At 48.2% G+C, this 25,857-nt stretch overlaps 1 protein-coding gene across 1 annotated transcript; it reads right to left on the bottom strand.

The window, feature by feature from the left end:
• Window positions 1-241: 241 nt before the first annotated feature.
• Window positions 242-19,282, bottom strand: PYGL (glycogen phosphorylase L). Its single transcript, XM_075330997.1, has 20 exons — window positions 18,964-19,282; window positions 15,892-15,993; window positions 12,016-12,094; window positions 10,733-10,836; window positions 8,187-8,318; window positions 7,993-8,104; window positions 7,297-7,379; window positions 6,975-7,118; window positions 6,797-6,889; window positions 5,973-6,119; window positions 4,813-4,976; window positions 4,412-4,526; window positions 4,132-4,233; window positions 3,879-4,026; window positions 2,474-2,532; window positions 1,992-2,133; window positions 1,413-1,620; window positions 1,207-1,341; window positions 1,017-1,083; window positions 242-737 (listed from the first exon to the last, which is right to left on the bottom strand). Exons 1-20 carry the CDS (start codon window positions 19,204-19,206, stop codon window positions 549-551), a joined length of 2,568 nt encoding a protein of 855 aa, XP_075187112.1. The 5' UTR covers window positions 19,207-19,282; the 3' UTR covers window positions 242-548.
• Between the last annotated feature and the right edge of the window lie 6,575 nt (window positions 19,283-25,857).

The raw sequence follows: 25,857 nt of genomic DNA, 5'->3' as shown, positions 1-25,857 counted from the left end.
TTGATACCTTGGTGGAGAACAAACAAACAAACAAAAAAAACCAAAACCCACCACTATATGTTAGAGATGTAATTCCTAAACCCTTACTCCAATTAGGATGTGAATAGCCTTAAATTCAAGCTGGGAAGTCTCCCTTGCTTTCAGATGGTTGGCTCCAGCAAAAAAAAAAAAAAAAAAAAAAATTTATAGAACTGAAGAAAGTGCCCAGCTCTTCCCACCCACGTAACACAAGGACAAAGGCTCTATATAAATTCCTTTAATGTTGTGACAGTCATAACCGTACATTGGTCAGATAAGCATCTGCTTGAGGTTCCAAGCCATCACTAGAAAGCCATGACTGGCTTCTGAAGGTCCGAGAAGGACCTACCCTTGGTAGAAAACCAAAATCTTGCGCCACACCGGCCCAGTGCAACAATAACCTAATGCTAAGCAAGTGCACAGAAGCATGAAAGTCCAGGATCCGTTTCAGTGACAGCTGATACGATGGAGGACTACAGGGATCTGGAGAACTGTGCCAGCTTGGCCTCGCCAGGCTCCGGCACCACACATTATGCCTTTACATTTGTCGGCTTCAGGTCCTCAATGGCTTCCCTGGGTTCATTGGGTGGAGGAATCTTCAAGTCAGAAGGCTCTACACCCCAGATATCCTTGGCGTATTCTTTGATGGTCCGGTCACTGGAGAACTTGCCAGATGCGGCAATATTCTTGATCACCACCTTGGTCCATTCTCTTGGATTCTACAGTAAAAGAGGACAAGTGATTTAGGGCGATTTATAATCTAGAATTACAAAAACTGGAATGACTACAGCCTCCACTAGAGGGAGCCAATGGTTTCTGGTTTTGCTACCACTGGCTCTTATGCTTCTAGTGGTGGCTCTGGAAATTGTAGCAGATATGGTTACATTGGAGGCAGAAACTAAAAATCAAATATAAAAGCCCCAAATGATAATAGACTTTAGTTGAAATTTGTATTAAAAACTCAATGGACATTCCCTTTAAAATACAGTGCAGCTCACCTTGTAGAGAGCGCTGACCCGCTCCTGGCACTTGACGTAGGCTTCATAGTCAGCAAACACTTTAAATCTGTCATTAAAAATGGGAAACAAGGATTTAAGAAATGCAACTGGAGTTGATAGGAAGATTTGAGGGGTGGTCAGCAAGCTTAGTGTTGTGCAGGGTCGGACCAAGTGGTTGGGACACACCAACCTGTCATGGTAGAAGAGCATGTCCACCAGATCTTTAAAGAGGTCCGGCTGGGAGGGAGAGAAGAAGCCACTCTGTATTTGATCCATGACCTGCTTTAGCTCTGGAAGTCTATGGTAGTACTCCTGAGCATTGTACCTGTGAACACATCAAGGGAAGGGTAAACCAGGCCAAGCACCAGACATCGCCCAATGCCACACGGGTCTTACCCCTTCTTGTCCATTGCGGCCACGTCCTCCACTCTCATGCCGAAAATGAATAAGTTCTCCTCTCCGGCCTCCTCTGCCATCTCCACATTGGCACCATCCATGGTCCCAATGGTCAGGGCTCCATTCAGCATGAATTTCATGTTACCCGTGCCGGATGCCTCAGTGCCTGCTGTGGATATCTGTTCTGACAAGTCCGTAGCTGGGATGACTGCCAACAAAAAATGACCAAAGTTAATATTTTCGTAGCATCGAAAGTTTGCAAAAATTACATGTTTACACCCATCCCCCAGTTGATCTTCCTGCCATGATCTCAGAACAGTCAAATGGAGTACACATGCTGGCAGTGATTGCTCCGCACTAGTCTCCTCCTGTTGTATTATCAGAACCTCCTGCAGCAGCATGCCCCCCCACCCCCCGAACTAGAGCCAGGTGCTGAGCTGACCGACTACTGCCATCATCTGTACTCAAAGTGAGAACATTCTGATATCAATGCAGATGAAAGCCGGGTTTTGGAGCGCAAGACTTGTGAACCCCATTGAATACATAATATTGCATGGATCCATACAACGCTGGACAGACCTTTCTCAGCAAGGGACACTCTGTAGTTTTCCAAGTAAATGACTTTCAGCTTGTTCCCTACCAAGGGGTCATTGTTCACGATCTCCCCCACGGATGTGATGAGCTTTATGATATTTTTTGCCATGTGATAGCCAGGAGCAGCCTACAAAAGTGTATATGGAAAAAAATAAAAATAAATAAATAAATAAGGACATGTTATTCTATTTTAGGGACTTAGCACATTTGCACCCTTATCCCCAATCTCATGGTGCAGTTGATGAGGGCAGACAGCTGAAGTGCAGAGGATACATAGACATAAAACCAGAGGTATAGTATAATGCTATATGCAGCCACCACTAGGGGGAGCTCATTGAATACAGAAGTGATCTGCAAAACAATGAGCTCCCCTAGTGGTGGTTGCAGGGAGAAAAAACAAAAACAGCAAGTCAGATTTGAGTCCCCAGTGAGGTCCTATGGTATATGCAGGATAAAGAAAGTTATACCTTTCCTCCAATAATGACAGTCCTGGGTACAAAATCCTTTGTGGAATGCGCCCTTATTCCTGAAAGAAGATACACAATTTTAAATCTTAAGTAAAACTAATATACTTTAAATACAATAAGTTTGCAGAAAGCCGAAACCCCACCCAAGGCACGCCAAATCCCCCCCCCCCCCCCCCCCCCGGGGTCCCACCAGGGACGTGGCAAGCCACCCCCCCCCACTTAGCCCCACCTCAATTAGCATTTTATTTTTATTAAACCTCAGTTTTTGCAGAACGGAGGCAGCAATCAGATCAGTAAAGATGCAATTACTATAGGGACTAGATCACCTATAAGGCTGGGCTTAGCTTATACTGTTTGTTGTGCGGATGGACATTCCCTTTATAGCCCTCCTACTCACAGGGTGACCCTGAATAGAGCCCCCTAGAAGTAAATCACCTGCCATATAGTTTTCCACCTGAGATAGATGAGCAGTTACATACATGTGATGAATGTTCCTCCGGCCCTCACACCTCATTTCCCCCCCGCACCCCCCCATAAATCTTCTCTTATTGTCACACAGATCGGGATAATCAGACACCTAATGAGCCTTCCCTACAGAGGGGCGACACTATGGAGGGGCGACAGCCGACCTGAGGTCTGAGAGCGAAGGAGAAATCTAGATTTGTATTAATAACTTGTCAGTACAGCAGGGGGAGGAAGATTGAGATCTATAAGTGTGTGACGCCCTGGACCCCCCCAGGGGTCACAGTATACACACACAGGCTTGGCCCCAACCACCAAGGGGTTCACAGGCCTGGAGGTGGTAAAAGTAGGAGTTAAGTGTAGTAGAGTTGAAGTGAGAGGAGCGGAGACTGTGTCTGGGTCAGAGCCCAGGCACAATCAGCAAGGTCGGCAGACGGTGGTGGCAGTCTGCAAAGGTTTGTGGAGGTCAGCGGAACCGTAGGACCGGGGTCGTGAGTAAGTACACCAGTGCCATCCGGCACCGCAACGTTACCCCCGCGTCCACGATGCCTCCCTGCATCGGCACCTGCACCTATCCCTCCTCCCTACTCCCCAACCGGGGCCCCAGGACCAACACCTTAGCTGCTCTCCGCCATCGCTCCCAGGATCCCCCGTCACCAGCAGCGGTGGTGGTGCTCAACATCACCACGACCCGTGGGTGGCGTCACAACCAACATCCCACCACAAACCAACTTCCCTCCTTTTTCACTCGTGGGCGAGGAGGCGCTGCTCGAGCCCCCGGGTCTGGCCCCGTGCTCGAGCCACCGAGGAGCAGAAGCACCGGACCAGAGCGCCATTGATTCCCAGGCGAGCGACGTTCCCAACCCCTCCGCCCGTGACATAGGCGCATGGTACATCCCTTAGAGGGAAGCTCCACTTTCATAGGGGAAAGGTAAAGACGTACGGTTGTACATGGTGATGATGTGGAGACAGTTCAGCAGTTGCCTCTTATACTCATGGATTCTTTTCACTTGGACATCAAACATGGATGCCGGGTTCAGCTTCATCTTGTAGACCTTCTCCAGATATTGGATGAACTTAATCTTGTTCTCCTACAGGAGAATGACAGATTCTTCTCAATTTTTAAACCACAAATCTTGCAACTTTTCACCACATAAAACCCAAACCCAACCCTCCCGTCCACGATGGCCACGCACCTCCTTCACTTTGGAGATGTCCCTGATGAAGATGTTGTCGTCCACGTACTTGTTCAGTTTTCTCAGCTGGCTCAGGTCCCTCACGTAATCTTCTCCTATTTTCTAGAATACAAGGGTGAACACTTTTTCCCTCCAAGATACAACTCTCATCACATTTAATAACTGGGTAATGGCCGCCCATGGTGCAGACACACTCCGGCCCTGGTGCCGTATGACTACAGGTGGCCCATAGCAGGTGGAGGAACCCTGGTGACTGCCACCATCTAGATTTAATACTCACCTCCGCTATGAGTTCTGCAAGTCCCGGATTACACAGGAGGAGCCAGCGCCTGGGAGTGATCCCGTTTGTCTTGTTTTGGAACTTTTCTGGTTCGATTTCACTGAAGTCTTTAAACCTAGAAAAAAAAGAAGAAGAAGATTTACACAAAGGTTCGAGACATCTTCACTGTATCTTAGTGGCAGACTCGCCACAACCACGCATTTTATAGACAGTCCGTTTTAATATGTGCAAAGCTTGATATCCCCTATAGGGAGTACCAGTCACTGCCAGTCCCAGCGCAGGGCACCCAGAGATCATCGGCCTAGCCACCAGCACTGAAGACGTTATAAGCCCTCATTCCTGATGATCAAGTAACGCATGGAGTAGGGGGGTGGCAAGGTGAGAGGGGTCCGATAACTCACACGTCATTCTTCACAATCTCAGAGTGGATTCTGGCCACCCCGTTCACCGCATGGGACCCGACAATACACAAGTGAGCCATGTTAATCCTTTTGATCCCATCTTCTTCAATCAGAGACATTCTCCTCAGACGGTCCATATCTCCTGGGTACAGGGCTGAAATTCTCTGGAGAAGCCAAACACAGGACATAAAATTAGGCAATGCGTGAGATACGGGTACAAATAAAAGTAGGCACAATCTAAGGACCCGATTCCAAGCTTTCCCACTGGAAAATGGGAACACTGCAACTTCCATGCTTACACCAGGCTGAAGCAGCGGTTGGGTATCAGAATGCTACTAACCTGCAGATTAACCGCTTTTTTTATTTTACAAACAAGGATAGCCTAGTGTGCACAGTGCCGGTCTTAAAAGGGGTTGTTCACTACTTTTATATTGATGGCCTATTCTTGGGGGTATCAGACATTGATGACCTATCCCATCTATCAGCTGTTCTTGGTTCCGGCAGCTGGAAATGCTCAGTCCCAGAAATGCTCCGTCTTCCGATAGTGTCCGCAACCAGGTACTGCACATCCACAACCTCTATCAGTTGACAGGGCAGCTCCGGAACTGAGCATTTGCTGCCAGCACCAAGAACAGCTGACCGGTGGGGGTGTGGGGTGTTGGACCCTGGCCGATCAGACACGGATTGCAAAAGGGCCCTTCTCCTCCTCAAATCCCCCCCCTCCCATCCTCATCTGTCCACCAGTGAAGAGGACAATTAGATTTTGAGCTGAGGACACAGGTGGTCTGGTGGATTGGTACAGCGCCCCCAGCAGGGAATGGTTGGCAGCTCCATTATCCAATCCAACCTGCACTATATAAAAAAAAATAAATAAATACAGAATATTTAGTGAGCTATACACTCAGTTATTCTGAAGCAAAACTTCAATTGTGAAAGTAAATCAGGACTTGTCCTGTGGTGCTCCCAAGATATTATCTTACGCGACTCCTCCAGTTCTCATTAGCACCCACCTCCTGATGAAGCCCCATCAGTGGTCCCAAACTGTACAATAACCCTTTCATGACTGACACACACCTAGAGTTTCTGCATTATGGGATACAAGATTCAAGGAATTCTGCCTACAGTAAAAATATTGGAAGAATAATGCTCTGCAAACTTACATCCAAATGCCTCTGGTTTATCTCATAGATGATCTGCAGATGTCTCGGCAGCAGCTTCTCCACAAGGTCCACCGGCCAGCGCTCCAGAGCTTCAGGTAATACTGTGTGGTTTGTGTAGGCATAGGTATTCTTGGTGATTTCCCAAGCCTAAAAAAAAAAAAAAAAAAAAAAAAAAAAAAAAAAAAAAAAAAAAAAAATATATATATATAAAAATAAATATAAATATTATATATAATATTTTCTTCATATATTATAAATGCACGTATATAGATATAGACAGAGTGAGCAGTATGCACAGAGACTACATTTGCTACTGTGGTACATGAATTAAAGGGCAGAGTAGTCATTTGCCAACATCAATGCAGACCTAAACTTTCAGCATGTATAGGGTTAATGCAATTTCCAAAGAGAACAACGTATGTTAGCAAAGAGACTCGTTCTGCTTTAGTTTCATGCCAAAGAATTTCTTCACCGCAACATTGGGAGAGAGCGGCTGATGTAATAAAGAGGTTTAATGTGCATCTGTTATAGTTTTTTTTTAATTTTGGTTATCACATATCCACAAAAAAAAAAAAAAAGCAAATGTTGCCAATTTTGTCACTTCCTCAGGCCATCATGTTTACGGTGAGGATCTCAGGTGAAAGACCTGGACACAAAGTGCTTCCTCGAAACCCCCCCCCCAACAATTTTACACTGAGGATCTCAGGACAAACCCCTGATAAAGCACTCCCTCACACCTCCCCACCCCACCTAGAACTTTACATTGAGGGTCAAGTCAAAGATCTGGACACAAAGCCCTCCCAATCCAGCCATGGCCACTTTACCTTTTCCCAGGGCAGTTTCTCTATATCCAGAAATATCCTCATCAGCTCCGGGATCCCCAGTGCCGGGTGCGTGTCGTTCAGCTGTATGGCCACCTGGAGAAAAATTTGTATCTTTGTAACTAATATTCCAAATAAAAATCATAAAAGAGGGAACTTATAATAGAAGTCAGAAGCCCACCTTCTCCGGAAAAGCGTCAAAGCCGGTCCTCACCGAGTCCCTGCAGCCAAATCTAGAAGCCTTGAACCGACGGATGATGTCTTGTAAGGAAGCCGCCACCACAAAGTATTCCTGCTTAAGACGCAGCTCCTTCCCCTCGAAAAACTGGAGAAAAGGCGAGGAAACCAAAGAAATGTCAAGTTCTGGGTATACTTTAAATATAAGGGGAAATAAAAAAAAATAATATAAAAAATTAAAGTAAGTTCTTGTAGAAGAGAAAGTCATGGTCCAATACTGCCCCCTAGAGTCCATTATAGAACATTACTACATGATCTGGACTCACATTATCATTGGGATACAGGACGCGGGAGATGTTCTCGGCCAGGTTCCGGTCCAGCACTGCCTGGATGTAGTCACCGACATTAACTGTGGAAATATAGTTGAAAAGCATATTAAGGAAGGGGGGGGGGGGGGCGTCACAAGACATGGATTTACCAATACACCGTACATATTACAGCCGGAGCAGAGGATAGGAAGGAATTACTGAGGAGCATTTGTAATCAACCACTTCCTGCCCTATGTAATATGGCAACCTCAGAGGAAGCGAGGACAAGAACGGCCGGCCATGAACATTGCCTTATCTGGTATGAACGCAACTTCTTAAAGAAACAGAAGAAGAGGAGCCAAGACGCAGTATCCAGGATCACTGTGAGGAGACGAGCGGTTCTGGCTCCAATCACCCAACATTGGAGCTGGGAACAGTTAGATGGTGATGAAACCCACCGATCAGATATCAATGAGGTTACCAAAGGATAGATCAGACATCAAATAAGTGGACAACTCCTTTAAGACGTCCGTACACTTTGGATAGCCTTTAGCCATGCCGCCATAGAGATGCACAGGAACACAAGACCACAGGAACAAAAACGCATAGGACTGTCCATCTGTCAGTCCAGCAGAACATTGGTCACGAGAGTCAGAACTTTTACAGTTGGAGTCACTGGATCTATAGAGCCTGCAGCCCGGCACACATACTCACAGTCTCTGAGGTTGAAGTCATTGGGTGCCCTGGCAGACCAAAGCCTCATAGTATTGACAGTGTTATTCATGTACCCGGGCACCGGAGTGTCATATGGCATTGCCAGAACCACCTAGAATAGAAATAGGTGAACATAGGTCCGAGCATGGGCACAGGAATCGAATATGTGATTCTAGACTAATTGCCAACCTCACCTGAGTGTCCACCCAGCGGACACCAGTTTCGGTGTTCTCCACTCGCCCATAGAAGTGAACAGGGAGCATGTACTCCGGCCGGGCCTTCTCCCAAGGATTTCCATGTCTCAGCCAGTCATCTGCTTCCTCAACCTGGAGATTAGATAGATAAACAATACGAAACCCAAGGACTAGAGTCATGACTGAATGGGGCTCAATCTGTGCTCCACTGGAGACCAATGCCATTATAGACCTTAGAAAGCAGGAAGCCCTCATTAGTGATTACCACTACCATGCTCAGTACTAGTGATGAAAGGGGCTCTGTACTCCTAACTAGTGATGAGCAAGCACTACCATGCTCAGGTGCTCTTAAATAGTTGAATGCTTGGATGGGTGCAACTTGAGTGCCTGAGTGTGATGGAAGTAAATCGGGAAGTCAAGCAGGAAATATGCTCGAGTCTCCCATTGACTTCCATTCTACCCGAGCACGGTAGTGCCCGCTCATCACTATTTACGATTACTGAGCACCTGATCATGTAACTAGTGATGACCGAGCACTACCGAGTAACCAGCAACTGAGAATGGTAGTGCTTGTGTCGCGGGCGAAGGAGGGGACGCTGCGCTCACCCACTGCTCGGGTCCGGCTGCTGCTGCTCGGTGGTGGCTCGAGCGGTGGGCCGGATCCCGGGGACTCGAGCGGCGTTCCTCGCCCGTGAGTGAAAGGGGGTTGGTTTGGTTTAGGGATATTGTCTGTGACGCCACCCACAGTTGTGGTGAGATTGGTGACACCACCGCTGCTCTGGATGGGGATCCCGGGAGCGATGACAGTGAGCAGCTTGGATGTTGGTTCTCCCCTCCGTGGGTAGGGAAGGGGGGGGTTGGTTGTCCCGTGGCCCGGTGAGGGGTAGGGATGGATGGCAGGCGGGCTACGGGGCCTGGTGAGGTGCAGGGTCACGGGGGCAGCGCTGTGCCGCACGGCACGGTGGTACTCACTCAGCCAGTAATTCACACTGAGTCTCTGGTCAAGCAAACGGCTGGATGGACGGGTCCCACAGGCGGCTGCGGTTGTTCTCCTCCCGGTAGGTTGGTGGTGGCTGCCTTTCCCTGCACCTGTGTTGTGTTACGGTTCCAATGGCTTTCCACTGGTAACCCGCTCCCCAGCTTGGATGGGTGCTGAAGGAGCCCCTTTTGCTCTGGCCCTGGGAACTGTAGCCTTGGCGGTGACTGTGTTTCCCTTTACGGTGTGAGCTGTTGCCTTCAATCGGGTCTTGACTGCTGGGAAACCCCGGAGGTTCCCTTTGCTAACGGATTTGAGCAGTTTTACGGCGACTCCTAGCCTGGTCGGGGTCCGTAAGCCCTGCCGGATGGTGCTGGCTTCTCTTTGCTCTCCGATTCGGTACCGTCGGGCCACTGCCCGTCCATGGTCTTTACGGTTCGCTCCAATTAGCCTCTCCTGCAGACTGTCACCACCCGTCTGCCAACCTTGCTGTTCTGTCCGGGCCACACACCCGGACGCCGTCAGACTGCTCCTCTACCACTTCACATTCTCCAACTTCAAAACCCAAAACTCAACAACTGACTCCTTTTCCTGCCTCCAGGACTGTGAACTCCTCGGTGGGCGGGACCAACCACCTGGCCCACCACCTGGTGTGGAGATCAGCCCCTGGAGGAAGGCAACAAGGATTTTTGTGTTTGACTTCGGTGTGCCTAACCGGGGTGTAGGGTGTGTTGGTGTAATTCTGTGACGACCTGGCTTGTCCAGGGCACCACACCTGCTCATCACTAGTTACGAGTACTGAGAACCTGAGCATGGTAGTGCCCGCTCATCACTAGTCATTACAGACTGAGGTTCTAGCAGCACCATGTTATACTGATGGGACTATGCAATCCCCACAGCCCCAGTACAGCTGGAATGGGATCGTTCCTGCCATGTTATGCTGGCCCGGCCTCCATATTATACAGGGAATGTAAGGGACCCGGCCTTGGGTAACAGTTTCCTTTTGTACAAGGGCTCAGTTTCTCAGTGACCAGTCACCACATGTTTTCATTAATCTAAAAATGACTAAATAAGCAGTGGAGAGATGGGTCAATAGTGAGGAGTCTGGTTACATAGGGTCAGACATATGGGGAAACTTAAAGGGGATGTCCACTACTTTTACATTGATTGTGTATCCTGTATCCTTGGGACAGGTTTTTCTTTATTTGATGGGGGGGGGCGCCCTATCTATACATCGATGCCACCATGTCAGGGTTTGTGAACCCCTTTTGGGCTGAAGCCTTATTGGCTTTGCCCCTATGGCTGGTTATACCTGGAAAACATCAAAATTACATGATCCAAGACAGGTGGATATGCCTACAATTCTGGTAACCTGGGGGTCCCAGTAGACCACCAGTCCCTCTAGCCCCCCTAGCTTGGTCTCTGAACACTGGAGCAGTCTGGGATTTTAAGAAAAGGAAGTGATAAATATAAAAAGCAGTCATCAAAAGCCATATATTCCTGAAATTAGCTGAATATTAAAGAGACTTAGAGACTGCTCTACAAATAAGCAGTGTGTGGTGTCCCGCACCTGCCAACCATCTCTGATCTTCTGGTTGAAGATACCGTACTCATAGCGGATGCCGTATCCATAGGCCGCGAGACCCAGCGTGGCCATAGAGTCCAAGAAGCAAGCTAAAGAGGGGAAAAAAAAAAAAATATATATAAATAAAATCAATCAAACTTTACTTGGGAAACCTCAATGACCCTTAACTTCTCAAGGAGGGATGAGGATGAGCAAATCTTCCCTACACCAGCAAGGCCAGGATGATCGGCAGATGGTCAATATGAGCTTAGAACCATAAATAAGCACTGTATGGGGTTAATGCACATTGTTATATTATGGACCATCAATATGATTGGAGGATGCCATTATGGAGGGGTTCACCCCTTGGAGAGAATATACCATTTAGTGACGGCAGGACTAGGCCCCCACTCTAGGGTCAGTGAAGCCCCTCCAGTTAATAGGTCACCAAGTAGAAGAGCAGCATGAACAGGACATTCCTCCCCCCGCATCCTTTCTGTGGTCCTAGTGTCAATGCCCCGAGTCCTCCAAGACTGTTACACACAAATATTTAGAGGACAACATATTTTGTGGCAGATTTATTAAATCTCAAGAAAACCCCAGCACACAAATGAGAACAGAGGGATATATATATGCACAAGTGAATTTATTTATAGACACACTGCAAAAGGAACCTAACCAGAGCAACAGCACCAACGTTTCGGCATAGAGCCTTTTTCAAGGTTGTTGCATCAATGGTCAGAACAAGGAAACACGGGTCACGGAGGACAACCAGATGTGTACCAAGAGAGGTAAGGTTCCACAGGTTTGCAGAGTGTACTCGTTAGTGAAGGGGTGACAGGGTCACTATGGGAGATGTATGGACGCCTGCAGTGGAAGTCCAAGGCTGGCGTGGGTGGCAGGGCAAGAGGCTGCAGTGGCTCTCTGCAAACCTGTGGAACCTTACCTCTCTTGGTACACATCTGGTTGTCCTCAGTGACCCGTGTTTCCTTGTTCTGACCATTGATGCAACAACCTTGAAAAAGGCTCTATGCCGAAACGTTGGTGCTGTTGCTCTGGTTAGGTTCCTTTTGCAGTGTGTCTATAAATGAATTCACTTGTGCATATATATCCCTCTGTTCTCATTTGTGTGCTGGGGTTCACTTTACTCTACAAATGGCTTTTTACTCCTAAGCACCGCTAGTGAATGGTGGAGCCTGGAATTCCCAAATACTGGTAATAAATCTCAAGAAGCCGCCTCAAACGATGTAGGAAGTGTCAGCCATTTCCACTGTTTCCAGCAGACTGACCTGCAAGACGTCCAAGACCACCATTACCGAGCCCAGCGTCCTCCTCCATCTCTTCCAGTTCTTCAATGTCCAGTCCAAGCTACAGAAGAAGAAGAGTGAAGAAAAGAGTTAGAGGGCAGGAAATTAGATACTTAAAATCTGCATGAAATTAAGTTAAATGGTAAAGTTTTATCATTATATTCCATCTGTCATGAGGTCACTGGGACAGCGAGTGAGGGTGGCTCCTATGCTGTCCATCCATCACACTAGTAAACCTGATGCCATCTCCAGTCTCAGGGTTACCGCCGATGGTGAAGATGACAGACTCCTGCCAGTATATATAGAAGGGGATGAAATGTGATCGACTCTTTGTCACATGCTGTGGTGGAGCCAATCTCTTGCTAGCCCGTCTATGGACTACAAGTCTGTGGGTCGACACCCGAGTCTCCCTACACTGATCACAGACATCAGAAGTTAGCAGGCAGAATGTAAGAATCTGGGGTCTCTATAGATCCTGATGCCACCATGACAGCCAGTGGGGTTTGTAAGAGCCTCCACATAGTTAATATTTTGGAATGGAACGTGTAAGTTATGTGGCCATGTCCAAAAATCCCTACAAGGCACTCTAGATAAAGGGGTTAGCGGCCCACTACTAACGATGCTTCATATGGACCTGGAGGTGGGGTGGGGGGGGTTTGGGGGGAATTAGATATATAATCTATATCTATCCAGGAATCTCCTAAACATTAAAATTCCTGGAAAAAAAAAAAAAAACTTGTGCATGGTTTATTATTCAGATTGATACCCGATTTTCCTACAGTTACAGCAGATGTTTTTAAATTAAGTGGAGCTTTACGGGAACATATTCAGACTAATGCATCTTAAGGAAATATTGGATATTCGCACTTACACCGCTCTGTCCCGTCATTGTCCCTAGATAGGACGACAGCAGCTGACGAGAAGCTTCTTCCCAGAAGGAGTAATTACAGAACACTCAGAAACCGCGAAACCCAAGAGCAAGACGACAGAATATACCAAGATGATGGAAGTGTGATCATAATAAAATGTAGATACCAGTCTGTCCTATATAAGTTTAAAGTAAGAAACCAACTGAGGACCCTCCAACCAAGGGCACAACTATAGAAAGTGCAAGGGTTGCAATCCCACCCAGGCCCTGGAGCCCCCAAAAGTCCTTTTGGCCAATATGACAAGACCAATGCTATTGAAGATTTGCAATAATCGGGGGCCCTGTTAGGAGTTTCGGGTTATGCCACTGCTAGTGATGCAACTAGAGTCTGATGGGCCCAGGTACAAAGTTTGATCTGCCCCCCCACCCCCATTTGGGCCATTGTAGCATTTGAAATCTTGTAAAGACATACAAGTTGCCACCCATCCCCTTAATTGTGTAGCAATGATCCCCCCCCTCCCCCATCTCCCTGTGCTGTACTAATCTCCACCTCCCATCCTGGTACATATGTCCCCCATCCTGGTGTATGACCTCATCATGACTATATGCTGGTATATGTCCCAGTCATGGCTTCAGCCTGGTATATATGCCCCCCCATCATGGTATGTGTCCCCATCCTGGTATATAGGGCCCCATCCTGGTAACTATGAACCCCCAGCGGGACGCACTTTTTTTTAATATACATACATACATACATACATACCGCTTCCCCAGTCCTCCTCCGGCGCTGGCAGCTGACCAGCGTTGTAAGCAGCGCATTGCATGACGTCAGTATCACGCGCACCCACTTACAGTGCTGTCAGTTGTGCTGACATTTTCTGCTTCCCATGCCCAGGATAATGGTTGTAGGGAGCAGTGAATATTCACAGGCTTAATCGGCGGCCGGCACATCGCAGTGCAGAGACCCGACAGGACCGTGTGCCGCGATGTATTTCAGCTGGATGCACATCCAGCTGAAACAGGTGCTTGGGCCGGCGGACCCCCTGCACCCCAGGCCCGGTTGCAGTCACGACCTTGATGGTTATCCTCCAGGCCACTGGCTCCAGCCAATGAATTACTGAGCATCCTGATGCCACAGACTGAGTGAGAAGAGCAGAGCCAATTTCTCAGACATTAGGAGCCAATCTGAGCCTCAATAAGTTGGGAGTCTTCGGTCTATTAGGCATTTGGCTCCAGTTCCGCAGTGACCCCCTGTAGTCCGTGACCCTCCTGTGCCTCCCAGAACACAATCCATGTCAGATTACATTATAATCCATTTCTAATTAAAGCTTTTCATGGAGGAGAAAGGGGCAGTGTCTGCAGAACAGAGCACTCAGTTGCTTTTGCTTTTCAAGGCCCCCTCCCCTCAAAAAAAATTAAAATAAAAAAATAATAATTTTTTTCTTCTAGATTCATCTTCCCTATTTAAGAATTTTTTAGAGCGAGCAGAGGTTTCCCATGTCAGACCCTCGTATAGGAATCATCCTCTAAACGATCTATATCCTAAAGGTCCTTTGGCCAACAAGCTCATCCCAGGAGAGCGGCACATTTAAAAGGTCTTTGAGATCCTCTATCCTCGGAGGCATTGTATTCACACAAGCTTCATTGAGTTAGAGAATATGGAGGCTCTGATTTTTCCTGTCATTCCCATAGACTTCAATGGAGCCAGCAGAGCCGCTACAGCACATCCTGACTATGGTATAGATGCACAAGGGACAGCTCATTTTCCAAAATTCAGCTACTGTTGGTCCAGCTATCAGGATATCCAACGGTGGCCACATGCCAAATGAATAAGAGGTTAGGCACTTTTAGTTTCTTAAATTCCCAAAGCCTCTTCTAATATCCACCTATATAGGGTGATCACCCAAACTGGAGGATTATGGTTTCAGGAACCCCTGTTCTCCTCTCTCCCCTCCGCCCATATTATGTAATCCCATAATTAGATATTATAAAAGGACCATGTAAGTCTTGACTTTCAGGAAGTCTCAAGGCATTAAATGCAGAAAAATATGGATGGGGGGGGGGGGGGGGGCTGCAAGATAGCTGGCTGCAGCAGAAGCCTCCCCCCTCTGAAAATATAAGACTTCCACTGCTCCAGCCAATCATGAAACTGATCAGCAGGGGATTGACCAGTGGTTTTTATCTTCAAGACTGACCATTCTGGATCATAGAGGTCTTGCAAATGCCATACTGGTTTGGATAGCGTCACTTAAAGACTTGCCCTCTGCAGCTGGCAGGACCCAACCTTATACACAGGAGCAAAGTCTTAAGCTATGTGCCCACGTAGCGTATTTTCATGCAGTTACGCTGCGATCTGCACCAAATTGCTGAGTTCTAAAAAGCAACATGTCACTTCTTTCATGTGCTCTGCATGCATCCCCCGCTCTGTCTATGGGAGGGGCTGCATCCAGAACGCATGAAATCGGCTTTTCATTACGGACTGTTTCTGCAGCGATTTGAAGCGCACGTGTGCTGTTCAAAATCGCTGCAGAAATTTCTGCTGGGACATAACGCTACATGCGCACATAGCCTTAATAGGACAAGTTCTGTATTAAAAAAAATAATATAATATATATCACACACACACACACACTATAGATTTTGAAAAACAAACCTGGAATGAGAGAGGAAAAATTCAGAACCTGAACAAGAAAGGTCAATACAGTTAATAAGGAGGCAGAACATTAGAGGAGTTCTGCGTTGGGTTCTGTATTGGAAGTGATAGAACATTCAGAGGAGACTGGAACGTAAATAAGAAAACACAGAAGCGTCTTGTATACGCCTGCACTCCTCTTCTAGACGTCCATCACTTCTCATATATTTTACAAGTTCTTTCACTCCAGTTGTCAAGCCATCAGCAGCTTCCCGTTTGGGCGACCACCACTGGAGCACGTGGGTTCGCGTATACAGACGTGGTCACACTACAGGGCTACTCTCAGAGCTGGTGTTACCTGATAGATGGCCTCATCACAAGCGTTCTGCAGCCCCAGATTAATCATTGTGTTCTGCAGGGTCCGGCCCATGTAGAATTCCAGGGACAGGTAGTACGTTCTCTGCAAGAAGTAAAATAAAACAGGTGGTAAGAAAAACACGACGGCCAGGACATTGATATTTTGAGGGGGTTATTACCCTACTTTACACTTACCGACAAAAAAAAAAAAAAAAAACAAAAAACACCCCACACCCAAAACAAAACCTTGCACGTCTGCACTCTTTGCCAAGAAAGCTGATAGATGAATCAGTGGACAGTAATGCAACAGATTATATAAAATACATTCTCCTTGAGAATGAAGAAGATTTTTAAATAAAAAAAAAAAATATTCCAGATGTTATGGTTTGTATGCATTTAATCACAGATTCATAAAACGTCCCTGAAGAAGCATTCCTTGCGAAACCCGTGTTGGGTGTGCCATGTATTTTTGACTTAAAGCATGGTTCCATAAAAAGGTGCACTGCTAGGTAAGAAAAATAAATAAATAAATAAATAAATAAATAAATAAATAAATAAATAAATAATGATGATGAGAACACTGGGTGCAAACATTAGTCCAGTCACCTACTGTGGTAGTCTATGTAAAAATCGTACCTGTATTTCTGCCTTTTCTCCTGCACTTGTGGTTTTAATTGCCACCATTTTTTTATAATGTTTTAGTTCTATATGTCAATAAACATTATGTGTTTGATACATTTGAGATACATTTGTGCCTTCATTTTCTAAGTGTTGGTGTTTAAAGAGATTTTCATAAAGTCAAAAATTGCAAAGTTGCTTGTTTATATTACTGTAACAATTTTGCTTATTTTAGAAGATACAATCCCTTTAAATGACCATTTCTGAGAGCATCTACAATTTTTTCCAGCGCAAGTTTAAATCATTTAATAAGACTTTTCAATCTTCACTTGCAGTGTCCGATGGACACAATCGGGCTTGATTTACAAACGGTATCATAGCTGTGTCTTCAGACATCCTATGATCCTGCGGTATAGCAATAAGTTAAGAGTTTTGTCTTCTTACAAGATTTTACCGCACCCTGACCACCATCTGTCTGGGGAGCTGCAGTTGGCTCCATTTGCTTTTATTGGGCCCTCGCTGCAGTTCTCTACATTACATGTGGTGGAGTCACCGCTGTGCAGAGAAAATACTGTGACTGGTGCCGCACTATACCAGGACACTGTCCTCTTCATTATCAGGGTACTAGAGCGTCATGCGTACCCCATGGACATGGAGATTGTTTTCCCTACAATCCCAGTTTGCAGGATTGTTGACTAGTAGTTGGTCAAAATAACGCAGAGTCAGCGATGTTTTACAGTGAAGGTCAATGCTGGGATTTCAAAATCTTCACCTACTGTGTCACCAAGGAAAGGCCGTCCAACAACAAGTAGAGGAATGCAAGAGATGGAGCAGGTTTTATGGTGACGCAAGAGGTTTAACCCCTCCGGCCAAGAGAGCAGTATTAAATTCATATGGGATTATTAAAATCCAACCAGAAGAGGACGGGGGTAAAATGGGCCTATCTGGAGGAAATGGTTTGGAAAGCTCACCCTCCAGGTACACAGCCAGACACGCGTATGCTATATACATCATTGGAATTGCGTAGTAATCGCAGACCACATACCTGACATTTAATATGCAACCAGTTTTGGGTTTTGCCTTTATTAGATAAGGCTATGTGCACACATGCTGCAGTTTTGGTTCTTCAGTGGAAAACACACCCTTTGGCAGAAAAAAAAAAAGGCATGCATTTCTGCCACATTTCGGTGCATTTTTTTTTTGCCCCTGCAATTTTTTTTTTGCACTATATTCAATGAAAAAGAATCAAAAAACACACGTCAAAAATGCAGAAAGAAATGACATGCTGCACAGGGCCTGACACCATATACCCAATAAGAACTTGTTCCTGCATATACTGTAGGATTCCACAGTTAGGGGGTACAGTGATGAAAATCAGCCAAAGAATAGTTATTGAGTCACAAAATTGTAACAACCTGCCCCCATCATATCCAATAAAAAGGGACCAATTTTAGGAGATGATCCTGTATAAAATTAATGTATACAACACCTCATGTACCAGTTATTGCAGAACTACAACCACCAGCATGCCCTGATAGAACTGCAACTCCCAGCTATGGTCTACTACAAAAATAAACCTCAATTTCCTACATCCTGATTACAAGATTGTGTTTGACTTTAATAATGCAAAAACTTGTGTCCAACAACCACACCCATAAAAATGCATTACACCGAGCTGCTCCAGGCAGTAGAAGTGCTGGGTCCATGGTGATAAACAGATCCCAGATATCACCAGATCCACTATGAGATGAGATTACTCACAATCTGCAGTCATCTGAGCCAAAGATTAAAGTATAGGAGCAGATAGGAAAACTGTCTGCAGCCTGTGGATAGTGGAGGCTCATTACTTACTGGAATAAAGGGTTAATCGCAGGAGAGTTCTGTTTGTCAATAGAATGTTGGTACAATGTAACAAACATTTCCCATCACAGCTGCAAGCCCCTTACTGTATATATATATATATATATATATATATATATATATATATATATATATATATATATATATATATATATATATATATATATATATATATATATATATATATAGAGGCAGACAAGCCCATTACTGTATATATAGAGGCAGACAAGCCCATTACTGTATATATAGAGGCAGACAAGCCCATTACTGTATATATAGAGGCAGACAAGCCCATTACTGTATATATAGAGGCAGACAAGCCCATTACTGTATATATAGAGGCAGACAAGCCCATTACTGTATATATAGAGGCAGACAAGCCCATTACTGTATATATAGAGGCAGACAAGCCCATTACTGTATATATAGAGGCAGACAAGCCCATTACTGTATATATAGAGGCAGACAAGCCCATTACAGTATACAGAGGCAGCCTTTGCTACAACAGTTTGCAACACTTAGTTACTGACATTCATGAACAGGCTCTTTTTTGCACCCCCCCTGCAGCATTCAGGACATAGGAAGAATCCGGTACCTTGGGGTCCTTCTCATAGTAGTACTGCTGGGTCCTGATCCACCTGCCCACCAGGTGATCCCTCACAGTGTGGGCCAGGGCAAAGTAGTAGTCTCTGGTGGTGGAGACATTCCTGTCTTTGACCAGGGTGAAGTGTAAGTGTCTGTTGAAGCCTTTCTTGAGCTCAGCCACATTTTCCACCCCTACAATCCCCCTGATGCTGATCTGCCTCCTCTTGTCCTGGTCGGTCAGGGGCTTGGCCATCTCTGCTGGGCTGTGGGGACTGAGACCACAGGGTGCAGGGCTGAAACTGCAGCTTATAACTTGTCAGCCTCTACTTCCCCTGTATGTCTCCACCCCCAGTGTGATCACTGGGCTGGGGCTGCACAGCACTACACCAATAGTGTCCTGGCAGCCTAGAGGAGGCCTGCTGTGTGTGCCACCCTCTCTGGCTGCAGCCCACCTTGCCTGGCACTGGCATGGCTTCAGGATGGCTTATAGCTGCACAATATCACTTCTGTTACTACAGGATATTGCAGAGTTGTCTTCAAGTCTCAGCAGGAATGTCCAGTTTTACACCAGTTATTGCTGGTTACTGTGGAACTACAAGTCCCAGCATCACTTGCAGCTACTGTTTCAGGTGTACTACTTGTATTGTTTTTGTCTGTACAAGCCCCCACTAAATTGCAAAGTGCTGGTATATGTTGGTGTAAGGGGTGGGAAGACCCCTTACAAGGAGGTACAGTTTTCCCGGAATGTTAATGTGATTTAATAAAAATGTTTTATTGTTAAATGCTTTTACTGTTTTAGGCTACTTTCACACATCCGGCTTGAGCTCTGCGGCTCAATCCGGCTGTGCAAGCTATGCAACGGATGCAGCAAAAACACCGCATCCTTTGCATAAGTTTTTCCCTTGCGGCCCGTCCGGTTTTTGCCGCTTGCGGCACGCTACTGAGCATGGGCAGTGGCAAAAACCGCATGCGGCGGCCGGATGCGTTTTTTGCCGCATCGCGCCGCATCCGGCCGCCATAGGCATGCATTGAGAGATGCGCCGCATCGGCCGAATGCGGCGCGATGCGGGTTTTTTTGCCGCACGAAAAAACGTGCCAGGCAACGTTCCATCCGGCCGCCGCATCGGCTAAATCTGCCGCATGCGGCAAAAACCGGACGGAACGCAAGGCCATGCGGCACAATGCGGCACTAATTAAAGTCTATGCAGGAAAATCGCAACCGGCAGCAAAAAAAAACGGTTGCGATTTTCCTGCAAAGTGCCGGATTGTGCCGCAGAAGAAAAACCGGAGGTGTGAAAGCAGCCTTAGGGGATCCCCTAGTGGCCAGGTGGGACGGCTGTCACCACAGAAACAGGGCAGAGGAAAGGAGGAGCCGGCAGCCGAAAGGGGAGGGAGAAGGAGAGTTAAAAGAAAAAAAGTTAGTTCCAGAAGGCAGTTGAGTCCGGGACGGGAGAGAAGAAACAGAAGGGGCAGAGTGTGGGAGCTGGAAGAATAGGGAAGCCGGAGAGAAACGGAGCGGGCGGAACCTCAAAGTGCGAAGCAGTACCGGTGTGGGTCCGGTCTGTGGGTAGCCGTAGTGGGAGCCAGGTGAAGAGGATTAGCCGGGCACATCCCCACTGGAGGAGACGTCAGGACAGGTTTTCCCCCAGCCGCAGAAGTGTAAAGTCATCTATTACTGTCGGTTGTGTGAAGAAGTTGTGATCAATAAAATGCCTTCTGATTTCACTGAAACACGTCTGAAGAGTGTTTGTACGTCGGACGACATATGCACCACCACACTCTGCCCCACCAAGACATCTCCTGTCCCGATAGTGACGGCGGTACCAGGGGTAAGCCTAACTGAAGGAGCCACGACTACAAGCCCCGAGGCACCCCTGGCACCCCGTTACATTGGCACTATATAAACTTTATTATTATTATTATTAGGTTATAAACATCTTATTTTTGCTACATAAACTGCTGATGATCTTTTGCTTTATGTCAGTGTGGCGCCCTAGGACCTGGTCGCCACAACGGCATTGCCCTCCTGAGGGTTAATGCTGAGCCTGGAGGTAATGGGGAAATCTACTGGCCAGTAAGTTAACATCCACCGCAGTTTCTCCCTCAGGCCAGTAGGGGGAGCTCTGAACCTGAAGTTTCAGGGAGCTTCCTTAAGCCTGACCTGGGGGAGGAGTTAGTTAGTCTGTAGGGAGCAGCAGAAGTGAACAGACACAGAGTGAGCTGTCCTGTGAATCTGGGGCCTAGAGCTGGAGCAGTTTGGCCCAGAGAAGCAGGAGTAGCTGAGAGGCAGCAGAGAGACTCGGACATCGGAGTCTGTGGTTGCCAGGGTATAAAATCCGTCCCTGGTAGCCGAATCCGAAGGGCAGGGGAGCTGCAAGCCCCTGGCCCAGACACATCCAAGGTACAGCTGCAGCATCAGGGCCCGGTGTGGACCCCAGCGGAGAAGCACCAGGGAGTGGGCCTGCGCAGCCACCTACAGAGGGAAGGGACGTGCTATTGGTCCCAGCAGCGAAGAGGGCCATTGCTGGATTCAGAGAAGCAGGGTCCTATCATCACCAAGAAAGGTACAGGAGTAGGCCTCATACTCAGCTGGCCAGAAAGATCACCCCAAGTACTTCCAGGCCGACCGGATCCCCATCACCACCTGTAACGGTCTCCCAGGACTGGACTGTTCCCAGAGCAAAAGAGGAAAAGGTAAAGAGACTGTTGTTTGTGCCTGGTTCTTTCCTCGCCTGTCGGCCCTGCACCGTGTTAGTCACACAGCACCATAGACTTTCACAAGCACCAACTGTGCCCCGGGCATTGCTCCACCTGTGGGGAGCAGTACCATCATAGCTGCCATAATATCATCCCGGAGGCCTCACACAGCAGCGGCGGCTTATTAGCCGCATACCACAGGTGGCGTCACGAACACAACCATTAACAAGCAAGCCACATATCCTACTGACACCCACCAGGGCTACGGAGCCGGGCCCAGCCACCACTGACTACCACCGGACTAGTCCAGCCCGGCACCGGGTGTCCCATAGCCCTGGGGTGGGCGAGTCAACTTTTGGCGTCACGAACAGGATTTCGTGCCCGGTCCCACCGGGTACTGTGCGCCTGCCGGAATTGTGCTTAAAAGATTGTGTACTGGCTGCAGACCACCGCCGCCATTAGCCTCGCCGAGCGCAGGAAGAAGGGGGGCGTGCCTGACAAAGAGCGCGAAGGGAGCGCGCCATCAGAGCAGAGCGCTGTTAACCCCGCGCGACCCGGAAGAAAATTTGAAAAGTGAACGGAGCCTGGTAAGGTTCACTAAGGGGGAGGAAGATGTCCGACTCAGAGGGAGGGCAGGTGGCTGCCATAGCCCGAGACGCCGCAGCACCAGCAGAAGCAATCCCAGTCGCCGTCGCCCCGGCCCCCACTGTAGCGCCGGTAATGCCGATCACCATGCCATACATACCGGGAGCAGAATGGCTGCCGCAATACTCCGGGGAGTCCCATACCTTGAGTGACTTCAGAGAAAGCCTGCACAGCTTATTCCGGGTGTATCCGCTGACTGAGAGCCAGAAGGTGGGCATATTAATGGGACAGCTAGCCGGCGCAGCCCAGCGTGAAGTGAAGTCCTGGCCTGATACAGATAAAGGGACAGCAGCCCAGATACTGGCCAAGCTAAAGAGTACGTTTGACACTCGCACCGCAGCAGAGATAAAGATGAGATTCTTTGGGTGCAAGCAGCGGGCCACAGACAGCATAAGGGACTATGCCCTAAACCTGCAAGAGGCCCTGAAAGCAGTTAAACAGGTGGACCCAGAGAGTGTACGTGAAGAAGACAAGCTCCTAACTGAGCAGTTCATAGAGGGGCTCCTGTCAGATGCCCACAGGACCCAGCTGCGTATCCTGGTCCTGCAGAACCCTGCTCTGGACTTTGCCAAGTTTAAGGACCAGGCCATCAGGGTACTGAGAGAATCTACGCCGAATGACCCAGTACCCCTCCGGCCTCCTGCTATCACGTACCCCGGGGTGGTGCCTGCAACACGAGCCACTGCAGGGGCTGAGGCGCAGTCCCTGGATAAGGATCCCACTGCGGAGCTCAGACAACAGGTCCAGGAGCTGACCAAGACTGTGGCTGCCCTTGCCAAGACCGTGCAGTCTCTACAAATGACCCCCTCGCCTGCGAAAATCGAGCTGGCCTCCAGCCCAGAGGACGTCCCATGGATGCGACAGAGAAGGATTCCGCCGACCCGAGGCAGAGACACTGACCGGTACGATTCAACAGGACAACCGATCTGCCGCAACTGCAACCAGGCGGGCCACATTGCACGACGCTGTCCTTTAAATGGGCCGAGCCTGGGGCCAGGAGCCGACCCCCAGGTGTAAGGAAGCCCGGCTCAACCCCCAGCCGCAGCAAGTATGTGGGAGGACGACCGGTCCTTCCTATTGTGCTGGATGGAATCCCTTTGAATGCCCTCCTGGATACGGGGTCCCAGGTAACAACCATCCCCCACAAACTGTACAAAAGATATTGGGCCGATTCAGACATTGACCATGGCCCAGATGATGATTTAACAATTGTGGCCAGTAATGGTCAGCCCTTACCTCAGATTGGGTACAAAGAAGTAACCATTAAAGTGGGGCGGGTGGAATTGCCATGTCAGGGGATGATAATTGTAGATATTGATCGCAAAGAATCTGACCCACTGCTAACTCTTGGTACAAATGTGATAGAAAATTGTATTGCCGAAGTGATAATTTTGTTACAGCAGGCGTCTGAAACTGCCAGCTCCGGGCAGCAGCGTGTCCTACAGAGGGAGATCAGAGCCCTGATGAGGAGGCAGCAGGTAGAGCTGGCCGGAGGAGAAATTGGCAGTGTGAGGGTAAGTGACCCCCTCCCCATTGTAATACCCCCAAGAAGTGAAATGTTGATATGGTGTCGGGCAGCAATAGGCCTCAAGGGTCAGGATTACCATGCCTTGGTAGAACCAATGTATTCAGACAGTAGGCCTGGAGTCCTGATAGCCAGAGGGGTAGCGGACGTCCGCAAGGGGAGAGTGCCCGTCCGTGTCCTGAATTGTGGGGAGGAGGAGGCCAAATTGCCCCGGTATGCCACTGTGGCAAAATTGTACACTGTCAGCAACAATACCATTAAAGCAGTGGAACCCTTGATCCCGTCCGACCAGGCGGAAGACAATGGCTCCAAGGGGCAGCCGGAAGACTGGTGCCAAAAATTACATGTGGGCACCGACTCCACCCCCTCACACCAAAAGCATGGGGTTTACCGGGTGGTACAGGAGTACGAGCGGGTCTTCAGCAAACACCCCCTAGATTTTGGGCAGGTGAAAGGGGTTCAACATCAAATCCCCACGGGTGATCATCATCCCATTAAAGAAAGATACCGCCCTGTACCCCCCGCACAGTATCAGTGTGCCAAGGAAATGTTACGGGAAATGAAGGAGGCTGGGGTTATCAGAGATAGTTGTAGCCCCTGGGCAGCTCCACTAGTGCTCGTAAAGAAAAAAAATGGTACAATGAGAATGTGTGTAGATTACAGGCAAATTAACCGCATTACACATAAAGATGCCTATCCACTACCCAGAATAGAGGAGTCACTAACAGCCTTAAAGTCAGCTAACTATTTCTCCACCTTGGATCTCACCAGTGGGTATTGGCAGGTTCCCGTGGCAGAGGCGGACAAGGAGAAGACTGCATTCACGACACCAATGGGTCTCTGTGAGTTCAATTGTATGCCATTCGGGCTCTGCAACGCCCCAGGGACATTCCAAAGGTTGATGGAGTGCTGCTTGGGCCACCACAACTTCGAAACCGTGCTGCTGTACCTGGATGACGTAATAGTCTACTCCAAGACTTATGAGGACCACCTGAAGCACTTAGCAGAAGTGTTTGAGTCCTTGTCGAAATATGGCCTGAAGATCAAGCCGTCCAAATGTCACCTCTTGAAGCCAAAGGTACAGTACCTGGGTCATGTGGTCAGCGCAGAAGGCGTGGCACCTGATCCGGAGAAAGTCACGGTAATTAAGGACTGGCCAAGACCCACCACGGTGAAGGAGGTGCGGCAGTTCCTTGGACTGGTGGGCTACTACCGAAGGTTCATTGATGGGTTCACCAAGATAGCAGCGCCCCTTCAAGATCTCCTGGTGGGCCAGCCGAAGCAGGCTAAGAAGCAGAGCCCTCCATTTGAATGGGGCAGCCAACTGGAAACATCCTTTGTCCGGCTGAAAGGGGCTCTCACGGGAGAAGAAATTCTGGCCTACCCTGACTACAGCCAACCGTTTATACTGTACACAGACGCCAGCAACGTGGGACTGGGAGCAGTTCTGTCCCAGGTACAGGGAGGCAGAGAGAGGGTAATAGCGTACGCCAGTAGGAAGCTTCGGCCCACGGAAAGGAATCCAGAAAACTACAGTTCCTTCAAGCTGGAGTTCCTCGCTATTGTGTGGGCAGTGACTGAACGCTTCAAGCACTATCTGGCATCGGCCAAGTTTACCATCTTCACGGACAACAATCCGTTGACACACCTGGCAACAGCCAAGTTAGGTGCGATGGAACAGCGATGGATGGCCCGGCTGTCTAACTTTGACTTTACCATCAAGTATCGGGCTGGCAAGAAGAATAACAATGCTGATGCGCTGTCCAGAATGCCTCACTTACCCGAGTCTGGAGAAGACCTGGATGAACTCGAAGAGATAGAGTTACCGGCTTTCCATCACCAGGGTGTTTCACAGTGTGAGCATGCTGTGGGAGTGAAGCGCTTAAACCAGCACGAGGTCTCGGTCAATCCATTACTCCACCATAATTGGGAAGAAACACAGAATGGTGACCCGGCCGTGCGATTGGTCAAAGAGAAGCTAGCGCAAGCTGAGACCCATCTTGGCCCAGACGCTCCAGAGGAAGCCCAGCAGCTGTG

This window comes from Anomaloglossus baeobatrachus, chromosome 12, assembly GCF_048569485.1.
Source record: "Anomaloglossus baeobatrachus isolate aAnoBae1 chromosome 12, aAnoBae1.hap1, whole genome shotgun sequence".
In the NCBI taxonomy this organism is placed as follows: Eukaryota; Metazoa; Chordata; class Amphibia; order Anura; family Aromobatidae; genus Anomaloglossus; species Anomaloglossus baeobatrachus.
The sequence above is the reverse complement of the archived record's forward strand: the minus strand, read 5'-3'. Positions and strand labels throughout refer to the sequence as shown.